The sequence below is a fragment of the Cinclus cinclus genome, chromosome 5, assembly GCF_963662255.1.
Source record: "Cinclus cinclus chromosome 5, bCinCin1.1, whole genome shotgun sequence".
Classification (NCBI taxonomy): Eukaryota; Metazoa; Chordata; class Aves; order Passeriformes; family Cinclidae; genus Cinclus; species Cinclus cinclus.
Genome location: NC_085050.1, coordinates 70,039,296 through 70,060,989, shown reverse-complemented (window position 1 = coordinate 70,060,989; position 21,694 = coordinate 70,039,296). Strand labels below are relative to the sequence as shown.

Here is a 21,694-nt window from a genome sequence, read left to right as displayed (position 1 = left end):
TGCAGTTGGTGGCTGGACTGGTTTCATCCCCTGTTATAAACATCCTCCCTGTATCCTCTGGGGCAGTAAATCACTTGGAGTTTGGGTGGGAGGAATGGCAAAACTCATCTCCTGGTCTGTTGTGCAGGCACAGCACTACTTTCCCTGTGACCACATCAGAATCCTCCAAAGAGCTGACATGTAATTATGGGATGCCCATCAGCCATTTTGGTGAGCTACATTCCCACCCTACCCTCTCTTCTGCGTAAACGTGGATGACAGCAAATTATGGAACAGTTCCACTGTAGCCATCATCTTCTTCCAGATGTAACAAAACAGCTTCTGGACTCAGCAGTCCCTGCCACCCCACAAGGTACCCACTGGCACCATGGGATGGCAGATTCCCACCCAGAAAAGACTCCTTGTGGTGTCCATCTTTTGAGTGATCTGAAACAAGGACTTCAAAACATCCAGGAGTGATTTCAAATCCAGATACAAATATCAATTACTCCTCCCCATATCCAAAAACCAATTTGTACTGATGCTTTGGCAAGTATTGAACTCTGTTCACTTGCACGGCTCTCTTTTCAGACCTGGCACCCTGAACTTCCAGAACCTATCAGGAACAGCAATGGGCAGCATTTTACCTTTAAGGTGAAGCAACATCCTAAAGCCTGCACTTTGTTACCAAGGTGCCCTAAACCTGCCCCATGCTGGCCCCCAGATTTGGCACATCATTAAATTCAGTCTTTGCTGGAAAAACAGAAGCTGTAAGGAGAATTCTGAGGGTATCTTTTCTTTAGAACTATTACTAGGTGTTTAATGAGGCAAATATGTGATCCTGTAATGTGTAACAGAGACATTTTATGAATTGCAATAAAGCTATAACATGGATGGTATTACATCAGAAACCTCACCTGTGTTGCACACACACCAGCCTTGACTCTCCAAGGCAAAGCTGTCACATAAGCACTCAACAGATAAACAGGAAAGTTTACTCTACATCCCTCAAAGGCCTCCATTTGAAAAAAAAAAAGTACATTTAATACATGCTCTGTACAGCTGTTGTCTTACCATCTGCCTTGTGCTGCACATCTGGCGGAAGCTGGTCAGGAACATACCACTGATAGTCTGGCTGCACAGAACAATAAAACATTATTGCAGCAATATGGACTTCACAGGCACTTCAAACAAAAGAACAGTGACATGATAAAAACGTAATTGTGCTGTGAAGCTTCTCGTTAGCCTTACAAAAAGCAGTTGACAAAAAAAAAATCATCTTATATTTAGGTTTGTCGCCACCGATCCCAGTCTTCCAGCTTGCTTCCTTTCCTATGGCTTTAGCAAAATTGGTGTAAACCTTTCTAGATCCCACAAATCACAATGAAACATTAAGAGAACCAAACCAGATTTTAAAAGGGCTAAGGAATAAAGTGCAGCAGAAGATACCAGCAGGCACCTCCCTCTACCCAAGAGCTCCAGAGAAACCTGGCCCACCTGACAGGTGAAGCTGCTCCAGTTTGACTACATCTCTAGCAGCTGTAAAATGCTCCAGTGTGACAGGAATTAACCATGAAATAAAGTTCTCTCCCCTCCTCCCTTTCCTCACAGGTTAGCACTGCTGTTACTATAACATTAGCTGTTATCAAATAACTTCCTGAAAACACCGTGGGATAGGGAAAATTCCCACCTTTCTCATAAGAGGAAGTACTGGGAAAGTTATGTCCATACAGACATAGTTTTGTCCAGGGAAATCTTGGAAGAAATAGTGCATTATATTTTATACCACCCACTGTGGTAAATGAGTAGCAAATTAGCACTAGAGAAAACAACTTTGGGACCAGCCATTTCAGCTGAAGCTGTGTTAGGCTGTCTGTCTGAAATAAGTAGTCCATGCAAGCTTGTCAAATTCTAGGTAATTGCTGCTTCAAATCAGTTACACTGGAAAAATGATTATTGTTTTGCAGAAATTCCACTGACAAAATCATTGAGTAGTCCCAAGGGGAATCTTGCAGATTTCAATTTGCAAGGAGAAAAATTCATAGCCTCCTACAGAAGTTTTGCCTGAATTAAGATGGCAGGATGAAGCTGTAGATAGAGAAAACAGATTTAACTTCTACATTTTGCTGTCATTCATGCTTGTACAGCAGTAATCCCTCTCATACACTGTCAGGAAAAAAAAAGGAGTTAATGCATTTGAAGTTATATTGTACCAGTCACCAGAATTATTAACTAACTCTGTGCTTGTGAGCAAACAAAGTAGACTTTGATACAAAGCTTTAAGCACAGACAGTTTCTCACCAATGGCTCAAATTACACTCAGTTGCATTGCTTTTTTAAGTTTCTGGTGAATTTTATGTTATCTGATCCATTCTTCTCTTTTTACATATCTATCCCTTGCAAACTTGAATGAATTTCAGGAACAAGATATTTATTTCACATCAGACTAACCAAAATGTTTCTACTAGAGTGCAAAAAAGGAAAGAAAAAGTGCAAGAACAGAAAAAGAACAAGAAAGCAAAAGCACAGCTGAAACACGCAGGATTATATATCAGGACACCCATTAAATTCTAACACCTTTCTTCATTGCTAACAAATTGCTCAGGGAGGTACCCAAAGCTCAGAGCAGCAACTCACACAGGCAAAGAATTGGGGGGAAAAAAAGGGTCAGAATGAAACTGGGAGTTACAAAGCAACCAGTCAGACTGACACCGGCACTCCAGCAGGAATGACAAAGTTGTAAACCCAGTGATCCCTCACAGAATTAGAAACCCAGATGATGAAAGTTCAGGGAGAAGAGCCAAAATAATCTGGGCCAGTGTCCAAATTGCAGGGAAAAACATTCTGCAATACTTCCAACTTTGATAAATAGGCAGATAAGCACACTCCTGAAGCACACAAATTACTTGTCTGACCACAGCTTTTCCATTGGATTTCTACAGCCTTAAAGCCTTGCATGCATTTTGGAAAAAGTCAGCTATAATTTCTCAAATAATGAGCATCTTTCCATATGTGACAGCTTTATAGCCAGAAACAGATATTGTGTATTTAAAATGACATTCACCATGTTCAAATGCATTCTCACTAGATTGGAACAAGCCAGCCCACTTAGATAACCCAAAGCACTTCAAAAATATTCTTTGAAGCAGTATTTTCCTTGGAATAAATAACTCCCACTCACAGAACCTGCTCCAGTGCAAAGCTATTCTTCACGCTGAGGAAGACAGGACCTTTTTGTGTTCCAGGAAAAAAGGCACATTTCCCATTGTGTTAGCCACACTCAGAACTTCCACTTCTGCTGATTTGGTTTTTATTATCTGATGCTGAAGGCTATGAGCAGACCCCTAATTCAGAAGTAGGGCAATTATACAGCTAGAAAGGGCTCTAAATGTGTGTCATGGAAATAAATTAATCTTAGAAATCAGCAAGATTCCAATCAAACAAGCTTATTTCTTTAATTAACAAACAAATGTAAAATAATCCTGTTTTTCTTCTTAGTGCTGTTACACATAAGAGTGTTTGCCAAAGTAAATTCGATCTTGATCTGGACTAAACAACATGCTAGGAAAGCACAGATTGAGTTGCTGCTGAGGATGGCAAGGTGATGGCACCTGTGGTGACCGTGCTGTGAGAAAAGCAGCATCCTTGTCACACAGGTGATGCTGGGAGCCTTACCGAGTGCTGCTGCTGCTGCTGTGCCCTGTGAGGCACCGGATGCACCCGAGGATCCGGGCAGCGAAGAACCATCCCACAACCCCCATAACTGACACACGGAGAGAGGAAGAGTGGAGCTGGGTAACTGGGCCTCTCAGGCTGCACTGGATGGCCTTTTGCCTGTCAAGAAAATAAGAAATGCATCAGCAGTGGAATACAACCAACAGAACATTCAGGTACAAGCGGGTTGCAATGCTGCTTGTTTAGACCCTTCAGACTACTTATCATTAAAAAATTATTTAAGACAGCTGACTTGTGCCACACCAGAGTCTTGGAACACTGGTTTCAAGACATGACAAGCATATTCCTGTGTGTCTTTTATATTCAAAAACAATTCTATACTTGCATTACACACAGTAGCTTTCAATAGTTTGAAGCAGAACTACGTGGACAGTCACTTGCATGACAAGAGAAATAAATAATTTTGGTATAGGATCAAAGTCGTTGGCCTCAGATTTGGGTCTGCTTTTCTTAGGCCCTCTGCATTCCAGTAGAGTCAACAGGAATTTGCCTAAGGACAGAGCAAGGAGGGGTAAATGATGATTAATATTCTGTGACTCTGTGAGTCACAACTAAATAATCTGCCTTAAGAAAACAAACTAATAAATATTTTATATGCTTGCTCTCATCTTTTAAATCCTCCACAAGCTCTCTTTAATCAAATCCCAAGGCAGGAAAAGACAAACAGGAAGATCTCCAGAGTGAACTGCTGGTGCACTGCAGGGACAGTCAAGCACAACATGGCTGAAACCAGCTACAGTGAGGGGCACTGGGCAGCAACCAGCCTCTGACACTCCAGCAACACCCTACCACCCTTGATGCACAGCTTGGTTGAGAATAAGACAAGCCTGAAGTTTCTGTGTCACAACAATGTTGGGGAGGACAATAAATCACCACAGAGCATTTTGGTAATCAGCCGTTCTTTTAAAGCCTTGCACAATTTTGTCAAGACAGGAAACCTCGGAATTTCGTCATTCTTAAATTGGGATTGAGCAAGCTCAGAGTTTTGCATGCCATGATTTTGCTATTGCTTCCTACTGACACTACTTTGAAGAGATAAAAAGGATGTTGCAAGAAAAAATTATTGCAGAGGCTGCTTAGCTAATTTGTATGGAGACCGTTTTTTTCCTCAGTGATATTAACATCAGTCTGTAATTCAATTGCAGAGGTCAGGATTAACTACAGAAGCTCTTTATTTCAAAAGTTGGTTTGATCTCACAACTCTTATATCAAGTGCCAGTGAGACAATCAAAGTCCTCTGGATTTGTTTTTGGTTGTGTCCACCCTCCCCTCCTCCATTTTCAGATATGTTTGTAAAGTTTTTGCAATAAATACTCCCTTCATCTACTTATTTTGGAAGTCTTCTCTAATCGTTTCTCATCTTCTTACTGCATTACTTCAGAATGATTTCATCCCAGGTGGTGACCTCATATAAAATCCAATGTCAATTAATGGAAGCCAGAAAGCCTTGAGTTGTGTGGAAAGTGAGAAAAAAAAAATAAAATACACATGTGCTGGCAATGGGAGCTTTCTTTTGACTCATACCTGAGAGCTGAGTTTACTCAGTTGAGATTGTAATCTCTCATTAATTTTCTGCAGTACTTCTTTCTCCTCATTAAGCCTCTCTCGGTCAGATCTCTCCTTTCTGAAGTCTTCCTCATATATTTGGACCTGCAATCATCATGAGCAGTATGTGAACTTCAGCAGAGCCACTTGGTGGGTTGGTTGATTTCTAAGCACTTCCCAAGCAGAAGGGTGAATACCAAGGGGATCCCTGCTCTGTACAATCCTCCAAACAAAAGTTTGCCTGGTCTTTTTTGTGACCAATACAAAGTGACAAACAATGTCAATTCTCCAGTGGCACACACCAACAGAAACACTCCCCAGTGCCAGTTTCTGTACAGCCTTGCAATTCAAAATGCTCACTGGCAAATATTAGTTTTAAATATTTAAACGAGATAGCAAATACTAGTATCGATCTTTTTAAGGGACTAGCAGTAGCAGAACAAACATTTTACCAACATTTTTCCAGCTTTCTCTTCAGTTATGGGCACTTTTAACTCTCTCCTGTATCTCAGGTACAAGGACTTGGAGAAGAACCTCCCCATCCCAGTGAAGAGGCAGAGGGGAGTGTAATGTACACAATTCCAAATGGAATGTACAAAACCCCCAGTGGAAACACAGATGTTTGACCCTGTTCCTAGAAAATATGCTGCCTTGCAAATGCTGAAGGATGGAGTGGCTTAGTTCTTTATGTGGTCAGGATAAACAGGGCTTCATCCCATTAGAAAATATCTGACCACCCCAGGCATAGGCAGTGAGCGCACAGATTTGGAAACAAAATACAAATCCATAAATTATTTGACGTTAAGATGACTGCCTTAATTTTTCAGCTAATGGGTAGGCATCCACCTGGTGAGAAGCCCGAAGTTGGTGGCACTTCTACTGACAAATAACAGCAAAGGCATGTTTGGGTGGGAACCACCACTAGAACTTTCAGAAGACCTTTCATGTCCTCTTGGTTGCTCACAAAAGCCTGCTGACAGTCTCTTCCCAAAAAACTGGCTTGCTGTGCCTCATGCCCTGCCCATTGGACAGATCCAGTTGTCTTTTTGCTGGAGGCAGTGCTATGACTTCACAAAAGGGCTAGAAAAATGTTAATAATCCCAGGGGAAGAGAAAGATCAACACAGGGCTCTATAAATTCTTTTCCTGACCCTCAGAAGCAGAGACAAAGCTGTTACTTGCAGACACTGCTGCATCCCTTGTCCGTCTACACACTTCTCTCCTCAGCATTTCCTCATTTCTTCTCTCCCAATTTCTTCTCTGCTGTCTCACCTCCCTCCCACTCCCCAGCTGTACAATCTGCTGGAGCTGCAAGGGAACCTCTTTTCACAGTTTTGCCATTTATTCTGTTGTCCTGACGAAGAGGGGACACCTCCCAAGGAATGAATGCCTTCATCTCCATTGCTGTGACCAGGGATGGGCTGACGACAGCCAAGCTCCCATGGGACTCTGTCACGTCCCTCTTTGTCCCAAGAGTCCCTTCTCCATCCAGTTAGAGCCTTCTGCTCCACTTCACATAGAAGGAAGTCTGGACTCACTGTACTGATTTATACAACTAGAAAAACACATTCATAAAATGGATACCCCATGAGAATTTCAGGAAAAAATGGTTTACTCTCTTTTTATTGTGTAGGATGAAATAACTCATTACTGTACAATCAAGTGCAGGATTTTGTTCTCCAGCATGTGGCAAGCATTACATTAGAGAGCAAAATCTGGCTCTGCTGTCAAACGTGACAGAAACAAGTATTTTATTCCCATTGAATAAAATTCCCATTCTGATCACATCCATTTGTGTGTCAATAACGGTAACCCTGACACTACCCAGGACAACAGACCTGAAGTGTTAAAATGATCTGAAAACTCTATTTTTAAACAGATTCTTTCATATGGAAAGAAAGACAGTGCTCTAAGCATTTGAGTTGCTCAGAACCAAGATTCAAAAATAAATAAACACAAATCTATAGTCCTTGGGATGCAGGTTATGGATGTAAATTGTTTGTCTCTCACTTAGAAAAACTGCAGTGCCAGTGCTCTAGTTTTCCAAGACTAGGATGATTGGACTGTTCACTACACTGGCAACTTCTAAGATAAAGGGAGCAGAAAACAAACCAGTAATTGATGAAATTTAGCATTCCCTCTGGATGACATTCAGCCCCTAGCAGAGAGCTGGCAGGACACCTCCAGGAGTCAGTCATTTTGCTCCTTCGAGTCCTCCCCAAGTCCTTGCTCCAGTCCTTTGCCAGGACTTAGGCAAAGTTTCAGTTTCACTTTGTGGATACTGCTGTGATGACAGCATCTGGGGGAAACATCATTCCAAAGGGCTGGGGCTAAACTGGCTCTTCCTTTCAAAAGCTCTACACAGGAAGTTTACCAAGCACGGGCCATGGCAGAGAAGGCAAAATTATGCTTTGTGAAATCCACCCAGGCACACTTGAGTTGTTCTTACCTGCTGTTTAAGAACTTCAAGTTGAGTTCTCATCTCCTCAATGCTGTTCCTGTCACCCTTCCCTGGAAGAGTCCCAACAACAGGTGGGTGTTGCTTTTTCAACGCATCCAGAAGGGCCTGAAATGTCAAACAGCAAAATTTCTAATCAGAGATTCATTACGTGGAAAAGAAAAAATATCCTTTAAAACTATTAGAAAGAGGTTTCCCCTTCACTTGTAGCTGCTTCAATTATATACAATGGATATAAACCCACTTTACTACAAGTCTGACTGAAACGTTTTCTGCACTAAAAGTAGAGATTCCTTCACATGGAACAAAGTGTATAACAAAGTATGTATCTCGTGTTTGAGAGGAAGTTGTGTTGTCTCGATAGTTTGTCACTAGAGGGAGTTACGAATACACACAACACTGCTACCCCTCAACTCAGTTTTACACTGATACTCTGCCACAGTTCTTTGCAGACTGTTTATTTGTAACAGTACTGCACATCTCTTCCTTGGACTGGAATCATCTTTAAATCTCTCCTACATCTCTCTGTCTATACTACACATCATAATTACATACTACTTTCTTTATTTCTATACCCAAATACCATTCAGTACTTTTCAAATTTACTCACGTAAGATATGAATCCCTAACTTCACCCTTTTTAGAAATTGTGTTCATGCTGACGATCCTCAGCTCTCCCTTGCTGCCCTCACTCCATGCAGGAAGGAAGGAAGATATTTGGAGGGGGAAGAAGTGGCTAAGAAGGAGAACCAGTATCCAAAGTAATCCAAGGATTGGTATTAATTATCCAAGGCCCAATGAAAACCAAGCACTTTCCATGGAAGGCACAGAAGAAGAAAGCTTTTTATCTGATGAGGTGCTGTCCCTAAGAATTGTGCAGAAATGAAACTGGTATAATGGTGGCAAGGTTTGTGTTCCATGCCAATACATAAAGAAGGTTGAACCTAAAACCAGGAGGATGAAAATACAGACACCCTGATTACTGATTAATCCTTCTGCCCCTTTGAATCTCCCTTTAATCCCCTACTGAGGAGGTTCTACAACTCAGAATTATGGAGGATGGAAAAAAAAGAAAAATCCAGAAAATTCAATCTTCAAAAGGTTAATGGTAAGCTGCAGATTATTTTTAAGCTACGTTTGGAAACAATACTTGGAGGTCCTGCTTTATCCATTCACATAAAAAGAAAAAGTTGTTCGATTTCAGCAATTTATAACTTCAAGTGGCTGAACCGGAAACAGCAGGGGACTGAAGTTAAAAGGGCAGAGGGTTCCTTCCTGTCTCATGTGTAGTCATGACACGAGATTTGAAGGATGGAAATGCACAGAAAATCAGAAAATTACTGTTGGGAAGGTGTATATAAAATTAATGCTTCATTTAGAAGAATGGTCTACATACCCATCTGTCTTATTACAGCTACATCATAAGCAAAATAAAACATTTAAATAAGTTGTTTAACAAACCAGCCCTTGACTAAGGTCAGACTGGAATTTTGAGGAAGTCTTGTCAATGCATTTCAAAAAGAGCTAGAGATCATGGATTCTGTCAGATTATTTTTCTTATGGCAACATTATGTTTTCTGGCTTTACTTCTGTCTATCATGGCCCTCTAGCTTATTAAAGCAATTATTAAAGCTACACAGCCATGGTTACTGCAGTGCATTTCCTCAGGAAGTGTTTGTGGTTCACCATGAAATACAAAATTGCTAGAAAACACCCACTGCTTTATGTGATCTTTTGATGAAACTAAATTACATTTATTACTTTCCCTCAGTTAAAAAAAAAATCCCATGTAGCTATTTAATGACAATTTCCTCGGTGAGACATATATACAGATAATATTATAGGTATGAATATGTGCATGTATGGATATACAAAATAGGACAGGATCATGTCTTCTGAAGAGCAGCCATCATTCTCAAACACAGAATACATGTAAAATGAGTTTTTAAGCTCTGTGACCTTTCCTTTCAACCACAGTCTTACACTAGGTGCATACAGAAGTATCTTTGTGCCATTTCCCTTTTGCTCTGGGAAGGGAGGATGGCAAAGGGCTTAGACATGACATATGGAGAGGTTTTATAGGAGAAGCCAAATATTTTTTGAATTTTTCTCCTTTCAATGGACCCCTACTACCTGCCAAGAGCAGCATGAAAAGATCTGAGCTCAAGTGAGTTCTTGCTTGCTTCCCCAGCTCCCAAATGGTGATCATGTGTTGGCCACCAGGTTGTTCACCCAAGACTGAAAAGATGCTATCTGGGAGGTCACTGACAACAGAGATTCCAGAATTAGAGGCATCAGTAGCTCACTCCTGTTCCTACCTTGTTGAGACGACTTATTTCACTCTCATAGTGTTCTTTCTTTCTGGTCATTGAGGCATTCTTCTGCTTCAGGAGCCTGTTCTCTTCCTTCATTTCATGGAGAGCTTCACTGAGGACTTCTGTATCTTTCTGAGATGCAAAAATACATAAAGATGCTGCAGAAATGCAGATGGAAAGAGTTTTCAAGACCTATTTTCAGAATAATCTTTTGACAGATGTGCTTCTTTTTTCTTGTCCCAAAGACAGTTGGGAATGGAGGCAGCAGGAAGGCAGATCATTAGTACACCCAGAGATGATAAAGTCTGGAGAAATTGTTCTGACCACTCACCATATGATGAGACAGAGACAACATACCAGACTAAATCCCTGCTCTCTACAGTTGCACGAAGGCATGGGAATGCTGGCAGGCCAAGCAGATCAAAATCACATCCACAGTTACCCCAGACTTGCATTTCCCTTATGTACTCAGAGAATAAGACCAGGGCTAAATGCCAGTGTGGTCCCAGCCATTCCCATTGCCATAGAACATTGAAGACAAAAACAGGGATAAAAAAAAAGGCATTTCAATTATTTTCTGCAGCTGCTTATGTGAATAAAAAAAGTGAGATCCAACAATCACAGGCACAGCACACCACAGGAATGGGTTTTCTTCTGTGTAAAAGGCCCATCTCTGTGCAGTCAGCCACAGTTTGGGCTCCTCAGAAGTTCATCACTGTGTGCTAATTAAGCCAGTAAAAACCCCTGAGTAATTGTTGCTTACACACAAGAAAGCTTGACTCCGCTGTGTTCTAAGTTAGCTGGGACATTTTCATTTTCTCCAAAAAATAGGCAAGATGAGTAAGGTATTTCTGCAATAAGTACAGGAACTCATCCAGCAGCTAGCTCAAGCTGACAAGCACTTAACTGACAGAGTGCATATCTTAAATCTGCAATTCTTTTCAAGTTCCATGCTGGTTAACCCGTTCTCATAAAAAGGTTTTGGACTACATCATCATTTAGTTCAGTATTTGTGTATGCAGTAAAAAAATTCTGAGTGTACTGCTCATCCTTATTTTTATGGTAGGTATTTTCCCAGGTGTTATACATTAAAAGGCAGGCAGTAACATGAATAGAAGTACGGACTGTGTCACACTGAATCGATGCTCAGAGCAAATACAGGCAGTACATAACACAGTTTGTGCTAAAACTATGCAGATTGAGCCGTGGATTTGGAATCAAGTATGTGCTCAGCTAAGACTAACTGATAAGCAAGCAAGAAGAATGTTCTGCTTATGCAGATGTAAGCTAAGGGGGTTGCATCTCTTTTCCTGCAGCAGCTAACAGACATATTATCTGAGCCTGGAAGTGATGCAATTGTGATGCAATTGCCACTTATTTCAGGTTACCACGTGAATAGAGAAGCCCAACTTGAGCCATCATCACCATCCAGAAACTCTCACTAGAGGTTATGAAGTACATGATACCATGAAGCAGAATGAGAACAGGAAGCACCACCCTGTGGGGTTTCTAAAATGGAGCACAAAGTTTTGGGTAGATACCCATCATTCGGGCTGATGGCTTTACTGATGTGGGAATCCAGCTCAGGGATCTAAATTTAGATGGACAAGTCCACCACAAGAGCCAGTACCTGAGGAGCCCTAAGAGAGCAGCCCTACCACTCTGAGGGTGAGGTCAACACCACTCTGGAGCAGCTGATCAGCCCAGACACTTCCAGCCCTGATAACTGCACTGAAATTGTCATGAAAATCTGCAGGGAGCTAACATAGCTAGCACATTATGAGAGCCTGCATTGTCAATACCAAAACCCTGGAGACTGGAGCTGCATTCATTCCTCGAGTATTTCTTGCCAAGCACTTGCTGCAACAACTGCACTGGTGTTCCTCCCCCATTTGAAATAACTGCAGCATTTTCCTTCACAAAGAAATGCACCCTGAACTGAACTGTGAGGAGGGAAATCTGTGCAGTTTAGATATCAACCTACTCTTTACTCCCTCACACACAGAGTAATGCTGTGCTGTCTCTGCCAGTCATATTGAAATGACTCTTTCCCTACACACAGTTCTGTGATGAGGCAGCTCAGCAGCTACTGCCTTGGGTAGGATATTGAGGAGCCACAGCCTCACCTGTGGGCTGTGCACAGCCCACGCTCTGCCTCACACAAGGGGAGAAAAACGAAAGGCAAGAAAGAACTCACCACAGAGCACAAAAGGGGTGCCACAGGGCACCCTCCTACCTTTTCCTGCAGCAGCCTCTCTCTGCCCTGTGCTCGCCACCTCTCCTCCTCTGGATGCTGCCGGTGTCTCTCCTGCTGCAGCTCGTTCACTCTTCTCTCTGACACGTCCAGCTTTGCCTTCATCTCTGCCAGCTGAAAAGCAAGTGACAGACCATGCTGGGCTCACTGGGGATTCTGAAAGGCACAGCACCTTCAGGGTGTCGAACCAGAGGCATAAAACAGTTCCAGATTAAATGAGGAAGAGCCATTTGGATTCCTCTTCTCTTTGTGGGAAAAAGAAAATGAGTTGAGCTTTCTGGAAAATATTAGAGAGAAAATTTTCCTGATAAGCACATTAAGTCATTCTATAAACTTCCTTTTCATAGCAGGAAACAGTAGTTGAAAAGTGTCAGTCAATGAACCAACAGGTTCTGGAATACCAGATGTAATTGTAAGCACTGAACTTTACTAGGCAGCTGATGATAATGTCTGCAGCAGTGATGCCACACAGCCATAAGCAAGGAATAAAAGCTATGTCAATTGGATCTTGGATAGGGGAAAAAACAAACAGAAATCAAATTATTTATTTACAATTAAATTTCAATGTCTCTGCTGAGAGAGGGCAACTTTCATGGAGAATTTACCAGGGATCTCCCAGGCTTCACAAGAGATGGGACAAGAACCAGCACATATGTGATGATGTGGATCAGGAGCTGGGCACACCAGGCTGGTTTTCTGATAATTGTGCTCTCAGTTCTGTGCCATTTTGACTAGAGTGTGGAGGGCATGAAGATCTCTGCTGTCATTCCACACTGGTTCCTGCTATTTTAGGGACACCCTGCTTCTCTGGTTAGTTTGTCCTACTGCAGATTGACACACATTGGCTTCACTTTTATATGATGAAGCATTTTCAGTTTATGAGCTCAAGACAAAGAAAGTTATTTACCATGACTGGTATTTAAACACAGACTTAACTGTCAGCGGGTGGCACGCATATTGCAACAGAAGTTGTCAGCATTGTTACCTGCTTTTCATAAAGCTGTTTCATACTTCTAAATTGATGATCCCATTGCTTGTTCACCTCCAGAAGCTGTAATTACCAGGAAGGCAGAGTAAATAACCCTTATTTCAACATTTTCATTAAATCAAAAACAGACTGGCATTCTAATCCTCTGCCAGTGAGTTGTTCCCAACCTGCTCATCATCTGGCCAGTTCATTTATTTCAGAAGAAGCAAGTTTAAGGTTTGGCAAGCCTTGCAGCCCATCTGCCAGTGCTTTAGTATTTCAGTTAAAGCACATGAACATTGAGGAAGGAGCACTCAGGAAACACGCAAATACACAAGCTACAGAATAAGCTAGAGGTGGATCATTTGCAACACTGCACAAATCCCAGGCTGCCAACTCCTAAATGGCCAAGGACTTTCTTGCTAGTTTGCTACAAGTTCCATGAACATATTTCCAATTAGAAGGTCTTTGACTTCAAACAAATGAATGGAAGACTTCTACTGACTGGAATACTACTGGGTGCAAACCCTACTTGTTGTTCCTTGGCCTTTAGCAAGAGTGGTCATTAATCAAGTTTGCCCTTTGCACTAAATAAAGTACAGTAAGAAGTCAGCTCTTCCAGATTCCCAGGCATGGTACAATCCATCATCATGTGGTTAAGGGTGTCTTTAGGATTACCTCTCGTCTCTGTCTTTCCAGTGTACGGATCTGTTGCTCCAGAGAATTGGATGATAAAGGCTTCTTTTTGCTCAGTAATGTGTGCCTTGACTGGAGAAAATAAATGTTCAAAAATTAACACCTCTGGCCTGCTTTCCAATATTCTCGTGTAAAGCTCCTATCCACCCTGACAGGTGCACATAAAGAAACTGAAACATTTTCTTACACCAAATTTCTATCTAAATACCTTCACACCTGCTGACAGCTGATTCTGGAGCGTACATCAGCTTTACACCCACTCAGGCTGTGTTTTAATTGAACCATTATACAAATAGTCACTGAAATAACCAAGATCATATCTATTTGTACCATCTGAGACACAGAACACGAAACAGGATTTTAATTATCTGACAGATGACAATACAATCAAGGAGCACATGCCACACAAGTTGAGCGTGACTTGGTGTAAGTAGCTCCCCTCATTTACAAGAACTAGAACAATTATATTATTAAAAATAACTGCCCCTGGTAAGTGCTTGCAGCCCAAGGTGATAAACTTTAGCACAATGGGCTCAAAAGAAGCAATACCGAAAACAAACAGGTAATCTGGAGAAATTTAGAAGATCAGTCTGTAATTATTCTATTATTCTGAAGTGTGGAGTTTCACCCATGAAGGACAGCAAGAGATAGACCCTCATTTATATAATGGCAGTATTGTATATCATAATTTCCAGGAAGTTTCTATGGATTGTCATGAAAACAAACATGTGATCTATTTGAGAGAAAGAGAACTCTACAGGAAAAAAAAAAAAAGAGACAGCCTCATAAAAATAGAACGTACTCTGTTCAGATACATGCTCAAGGATTTTTGTTTCCCTCCCTAAATTCCCAACCAAAGTATATGAAAAACAAGAATAATAGTGTGAGCACTTCTGACGCCTGGAATAAATCTTCTGTAGATAGAGAATTTAATGCTGAAGATCAAAGGACAGTTTTGCTGTGTCTTTTCAAAGGCAAAAATCCCAACCACATATTTGCCCCATGGCCAGTCCTGCTGAACTCTGATGTGGAGCCCTTGACTTCCAAGCCAGAAAACACTTAATCCCTCTTCTTGTATTTCACAGACATGTTGAATTTACAGTATCTGAAGCAATACCTGGCAGCTAATGGAGTTATTCCCACGCTGAATTGCTTCCAGCATCTGGGCCTTAGGCATGTATTGAAGAGGATGTTTAAGAACAGTGATAAAGTGAATAGGACAACTCACAAATCTAACAACCACACATACACTTGGCACCAACTAGCCCAAACATGGCTCACAGCACTTCTGAGGTCACTCAAATGAACCACTTTGCACCCTTTGTGCAACTACCCCATTAGGAAAGGGCTTCTTTCTAAGGATGCCATCTGCAAAAATATTTTTAACATTTCCTTCCACTCTTACACAGTTTAACAACTCAGAAAAATCTATTAGAACACAAAAATCAGCCCATCACTGTCAATCTACAAAGCGACCTGCACCGGCCCCTGTTAACCAGAAAACACTTCATAGAACAGCAAACACAGGCACTTACTTCCAGAGGTTCTTCTGGAGCTTCCATGTCACTCCCACCTTCCCAGGTGCACCCAAACCAGCCTGGAGCGTTTCCTTTACTGTGGGTCTTTGGAGGAAGAAGAGCAATGAAAAAAAGAAGATAAATGATTTTACGTGGGCTAAAGGAGCAGGAGAATTGCTTTCAGACCCAGAAGATCCAGGAGTGCTGCCTGTGGAAGCAGCCAAGGTCCAGAAAGAAGTGGTGGAATTCTGATTTTAACCTTTTCCTTCTTCCTGGCTGGGGCTTCCCAGAATGGATGAAGCACAATGCCTGTGACTAATGTCCAGGCAAGGCAACTCTCTGCTTTGTGTGCATGGAAATCACAATTGCCTGGCCAGCTCCCCCCAGAGAGGAAGTTGCATTTGTAGGGAAGGAAGGGTATTGGCTTTTTCAGTAAATAAGAGGACAGGCTTTTCTATCCCTGCTTCCAGTTATATAAAAGGACTTCAGTAATTACAACAATTATTGACACTAAGAGTGAACTATCAGAACAGAAAAAAATCAGTGAGTCATGCTTCTAAAGGAGCAATAGCAAAGTCTGTTAACAGCTACAAGGAAGAGCACCCCCATACACAAAACCCAAGACGTTTAGGGGAAAACCAAAATTGGAAAACTGATTTGTTTCCCTGAAGAAAAGCTGCACGAAGATGAAGAATGACAGATGTTCTATTTGCACTTCTGCACTTAACCTGAGCATGGATCCAGCTATAAGCTACTCAAGATTTGGGCAGTCAAATGTAACCAACACTCCAAACTTGTGCCTCAGTCTCCATTTGGAGGAAGATGATAACCTTAGTTTAACCAAGTTAAACTCACAGAAAAGATTAACAAAAAGCTCCCACAGACTTCCTATAAAAAGCCAGAATGAAACAGAAAAGTGCAAAGTGTTCTTCTCTTCAGTCTTGCAATTCTGAATAATAATGGATTTGGAGGGAAGCATGACAGAAAAATCCTGCTCCTTATTGTGGAAATATCCCTGGGTCTATGGCTTTTGCAGTGGCAGCAGAGGTTACTTATTTTATTTTCAAGGAATGAAATGAAAGCTAGCCTGTGAAATTTGACATAAAATAATAGAAATCACTCTCTCAATTTCTGAAAACAGATTTAGACAAAAGTAAAGCAATCCTGTGAAATGCTGGAGTTTTGCAGCTGCATTCCAGATCTCTGGTTCACAATGCGTGACTAAAAAACTCCTCTTTTGCAAGATACAAACCACAATTTGGAAGAAAGCTACTATTCTATAATATTTGCATATTAAATATGTCCTGCTACCCTGACGTTCTTTCCATTTTTCTCCTAGTTTATGGAGCAGCTGGAAAACTTATGGAGTATCAGGAGAGCAATAAAAAAACCCAAAGGTTATCTTAATGAAGGCATTTCAGATTCTACATAGGTGTCATCCCACTCATCAAAATTCAGAAGAATTTTATCTGTACCTGTATCAAAACTAGACATTAAGCATATCAGGTACAGCACTGAAAAATATAAACTGGTGCAGAAAAGCATCAACACTGGGTATCTGATTAATAAAAAATATCATCACAAACCTTCAACATTGCATATCTGCTCTTGAGGACCATGCCTCTCAAGACCAGACACCGTCCCTTCCCCAGTTCCCATTCTCACCAGTCTCATCCCCACTCCAGCAGCACGTTCACTTTTAGAGAAAGCCCAGGTTGAACAGCTGCATTTTATGGTCTGGCCTACAAGACAAAGCAGCCCCAGTTTCTGGTTTTCTCACAAGAGCACGTTGGGATGTGGTGAGTGAAGCACTGAGTGGTCCCCGCAGTGGGGACAGAGGAGCAAACCCAGAGCACAGCCCCACTCATGAATCACAGCTCCCACTTGAAAGATATTAATGCTCAAATTACTTTGAAGAGAGGATGAGGCTGAGACCTTGGTTGATACTCTAATTTAGGTCACAACAGTTTCCTGGAGAGCTCAAGTAATTTCCTGGAAAGCTACCTGGACCTTAGGACACCAAGTCCTTTGTTAGTGATTTCTTCATGACTGCAATAATGACAACTTAAAGCGAATGATTTTACATAAAATTAAACAATAGAATTAAGACTCAAGTACTTTTCAGTGCCTGCCTCATCCAGCCTAGCCATCATAGGGATAACTGGTTGCCACTAAAAACAGATCAAAGAGAGAAGAGTATGCCTGATATTATGAATAAAAGAAATGCCAATGAGTAGGGCAAAAAATTCAAAAACAAAAATTCAAGCTCAGAGGTATTCTGATGGTATTCTTCCAGCAAAAACTGGAAGGTTGAATCAAAATTATTGCCAGTCTCTGTGAAAACAGTTAATAGCACCAAAAAGAAAGAGAAGGAGATGACAACATTCATTTTCATTGGTATCAGAGTGATAAAGACACTACATTTTATGTTTACGACTATCAAGAAAAAGTTGTACAACCGCAACCCAGAATCCTGGGGTGATATAGAGAGATATACAGAAATCCTTGAAAGAAGGACACTTTGAGACCTATCAGGTTTCAGAATTCAAAAAGCCCCACAAATACTTTAAAGCATTTATACTTGGTTTGAAGCTCCTGAACAAAACACACAGCTTAAAATTGCTTGGAAAATTCCTGTTGAAAACCAGACTGTAAATGCAGCCACAAACCTAAAAATCTGCCAGGTATGAAAAACGCTGCTCAGAAAGTAAATGGGAGGATTTGCTGCCCTTCACAGTCCCTAAATTAACTCCCAAGTGGCATGTAACAACAACTCAGAAGCCTCATATTAATTTCTATTTTACTTCCATGATACTCTGTATTTCCTATTAGTAGCAGCTTTGAGATTGTTGTTTTGTTTTCATTTAATGTCCTGTTTAAAAATGAGAAATATTTTAGTTAGTATTCTAGGATAACCTGAGCTTCCTGAGCATAAAGGTCTTTCAGGCATCTTTGGGAAGCTTGCAGTGGGAAAAAAATCAGAGCCTTGGAGCTGTAGTCAGCCCTGAATCCTCTCTCAAGCCTCAGCACCACAAGATAATACAAGTTGTCATTTTCAGAGTGCTGGATCTTAATTCTGGGAACAACTTGTGTCACAGTACTACCAAATATCACTCATAAATTCAGATAATGAAAACCATTTCTCACTTCTGAAAAGTTCAGTAACTGCAGTGAAACCAAGAATCATTAAAAGGCCTGATGCAAGCAAATGTGAGCCTTTCCTTGATGATAACAAAATCCACCAAAGTAACAGAGTCATGATTTTTTTCTAGCTGATCACGCATCTGCTGTGAGGTTTGTTGGGGATTTTTTTTTTTAATTTTTTAAAAATTATTGTTCAGTTGCAGACTTGTAGAAGCTAGATTAACTCTGAGATTACTTGAGTTAAAATCTGATGGAAGCCTTCTTTCAGTTAAGCCTTGCTTTTGGCTTTATTGCTGAAGCCGTTATGCCACAATATCCCTTTTCCCATTCTGAGGCATGTGGTGAAAAAGTTAAAAATGAGAGATTTTAGCTGAAGAATAAAATTGCCTCTTGAACCAGAAGAATCTGCCTCTTCCTGCCTCAACCTGGCCCCCATGGCCAGAGAGGAGTGCTAGAAAGGGATTTTACCTTCACTAAGTGTTTCAGGCTCACCCTTTTGTGCTGCTCAGTTATTTTTCTGTTAGAGGGAGCATGTAAATACAAATGCAAATTTGTGTCCTAATAAGTGGGAACCATATAAAATTAGAGCAAGACATGGTTTCAGAGGAAATCAAAATATTTTGAGCATAGGCTCCTGCTTCAGGATTTCCTTTATCCACTAACCATAAGGGCATGGCCTCCCAAGTACCTAAGCATTTGCAAACTCAGACCTGCTGATGAAAATCCAAATTTCATGTGAAAATAATTGGATGACATTAGCAAATCCAAAAAATGCAAATCTATTCCCTTTTTTGGAATGGAGAAAGAAGTATCAGGACAAGTTGCAACTGAAGGATGTGGTGAGAAGTTCATTCTGCAGACCTATATTTTCTCTCTTAAATATTTCCATTTAAAACCACAGCAATCTAATAAATTTTATGGAAAAAAATCCTGGCAAAAAGGGGGATTTATTTACAGACATTTACAGATTAGCCTTGAAAGTGATTTAAGGTCAGATGGAAATGCCATTCTGCAAAGAGCAATTTGTACTCTTCACTCCAGAAAAAAAAAGTTACAGAATGAAAATGACCTGCTGGCTCTGACAAATAACTTCCTGATCAATGAGTGACACTATAAGGAAGGGTACACTTTTGTTCCATTATTCCATTATTGTTTTGTTCCATTATTCCATTTTTCTTAACTCTTAAACATGTAATTTGCCCCTCATTTTAAGTCTAAATCAGCATAATTTCACAAAGAGGTATTTTCTGATGTGGAGGGGTTTTTAATATTATTTCATAATCTTTACAAAGTCTACTAGGTGTTAAAAGTATAACCTCCTTTCCCAAAACACACAATCCAAGACAGGTACTCCTAGCACCTTACGCTGAGGTTGTTGAAGCTCATCAGAACTGTCAAGCTGTCACTCACTTGAAGCCTAGCTCAATAACCAGCCAAGTGAAAAGCTGTTTGTCTTAAAAGTATGAATAAAAAATAGCCAGCACATGTCTAGTGCAGAAATATCATCAAATGTCCCTCCTTAAGCTCTGAAAACCACAGGCACACACACACACACATTTTACAGGCAAGGAGTGCTATAAATGCAAAGAGCACAAAAGCACCACAGATTAAATTCTGCCACAGTCTCCCGTGTGCAGCACTGCAGCATCCTTCAGAAAGGGTCCAGGTGAGCACACGTGTTATCTCTCTTCCCCACATTGCCCAAATCCCTTCCTACATCTCCTTCTGTGGGAGAGAGGCTAACGTGTGGAACTTGGTGTTTCCATGGATCATTTGTGCCTTGCAGTTTCAAAGGTTGGTTCTGCACTGACTTCTGCTTCAGCACGCTTATTTCTCCCCTGCCTCCGGGAATCCCCATCCCTCCCTGTGGCTTCTCTGTTACCGTTTCTAATCCCACCGGTCTGACCCTGCGGTGTCTCCTTAGGCTCGGCTCAGCTTCACGCCCCGAGGTCGTGAGTCATTCTGGAGATGGCGGTTTGCATATGAAAGGAGCTGTGTGTAATTTCGGATTTCGTAGAAGAGAGTCATCTCCCTTTTACCTCCTCATTAATTTCCTGCACCGTGCCTCGGGGTGCAGCCTTCAGTTTTCCTTTCCCCATCCCGTGCTGGAGTCACACAGGTAAGAGCGTCATCCCTTTGCAGGTGGAACATTGATGGTTTAACCACTCCTCTCCTCCACACCCCTCCCTCCTCCTGTTCCCACTTCTTGGAAAACGGGGAAATTCCTTGTATTCTCGCTATTTTAGGGGAGAGGAGTGAAACTGAGAGGGAAACCCAGAACAAGTTTCTGTCAGGCTTGTTAACCACTGCTTCACTGCAGGCAAAGAACTGCCTTAGCAGGTGGCTTACAATTTTCTGTTTGCAATACCACAGAAGTGTGGGTTTGAATCATCACCATTCTCCTTCGCCTCTCTTCCTATTCATCTAAAAGCTTTTTTGACACTTCCACAGGTCTTTGTGTCCCACACCTCTGCTCATTCCCAGTTAAATCAGAACATGCAAATGCACAAAAAATGGCAGTGCTTTGGGAGTTACACAGTTCCAAGGATCTCTATTATCCAAAAGGCACATCCGGCTACAGGGTTTGTCACTTAGGATAATAAACAGTGGGTTTAGCTGACCTTTTAAAGCACTACAAAATCTATCTTCTCAGTCACTCTTCCTCATACCAGGAAGTAGCTATATGGGGGGGGGGGGGGGGGGGGAAGAGTGTAGCAAGTTCATTGCATCATTTCAGAAATCCTAATGTTTCATGCATAGTGAAGGCCCGCAGAGAACATCCCCTGAACGTTCTTTCCTGGCAGATAAACATTGCAAAAGCACGCTGTGATTACCTTAAGGGAACACGAAGTTCTCTGAGGGCTCAGCCTCTCTTGGGCAAGAGGTTTGGGGTCCTCATGCATCTCCAAAGTGTTGCTCTTGCCTATCAGGTTCCTAATTTCAACATCCAGCTCTTGACTTTCACACCTGCTTAGGAAGAAAAAGCAATATTAAACTGCACACCAGAACTTGAGGCTTTCTTCTCAATGTGAGAGTGCAGAGCTGGTCCTGCACCAGGCTCCTGCTCCCTCCCTTCCTGGTAACA

At 41.4% G+C, this 21,694-nt stretch overlaps 1 protein-coding gene across 1 annotated transcript in view; it reads right to left on the bottom strand.

Moving 5' to 3' along the window:
* TNIP3 (TNFAIP3 interacting protein 3) overlaps positions 1 to 21,694 on the bottom strand; it is a 35,354-nt gene that overhangs the window by 3,981 nt on the left and 9,679 nt on the right. The window contains exons 3-12 of the mRNA XM_062493676.1: positions 21,444 to 21,576; positions 15,484 to 15,570; positions 13,931 to 14,020; positions 13,271 to 13,336; positions 12,268 to 12,399; positions 10,035 to 10,163; positions 7,708 to 7,824; positions 5,239 to 5,364; positions 3,655 to 3,813; positions 1,054 to 1,114 (exon numbers count right to left, since the gene is read on the bottom strand). Of these exons, the coding sequence (XP_062349660.1) occupies positions 1,054 to 1,114; positions 3,655 to 3,813; positions 5,239 to 5,364; positions 7,708 to 7,824; positions 10,035 to 10,163; positions 12,268 to 12,399; positions 13,271 to 13,336; positions 13,931 to 14,020; positions 15,484 to 15,570; positions 21,444 to 21,576 (1,100 nt within the window). The remainder of the gene's footprint in view (positions 1 to 1,053; positions 1,115 to 3,654; positions 3,814 to 5,238; positions 5,365 to 7,707; positions 7,825 to 10,034; positions 10,164 to 12,267; positions 12,400 to 13,270; positions 13,337 to 13,930; positions 14,021 to 15,483; positions 15,571 to 21,443; positions 21,577 to 21,694) is intronic.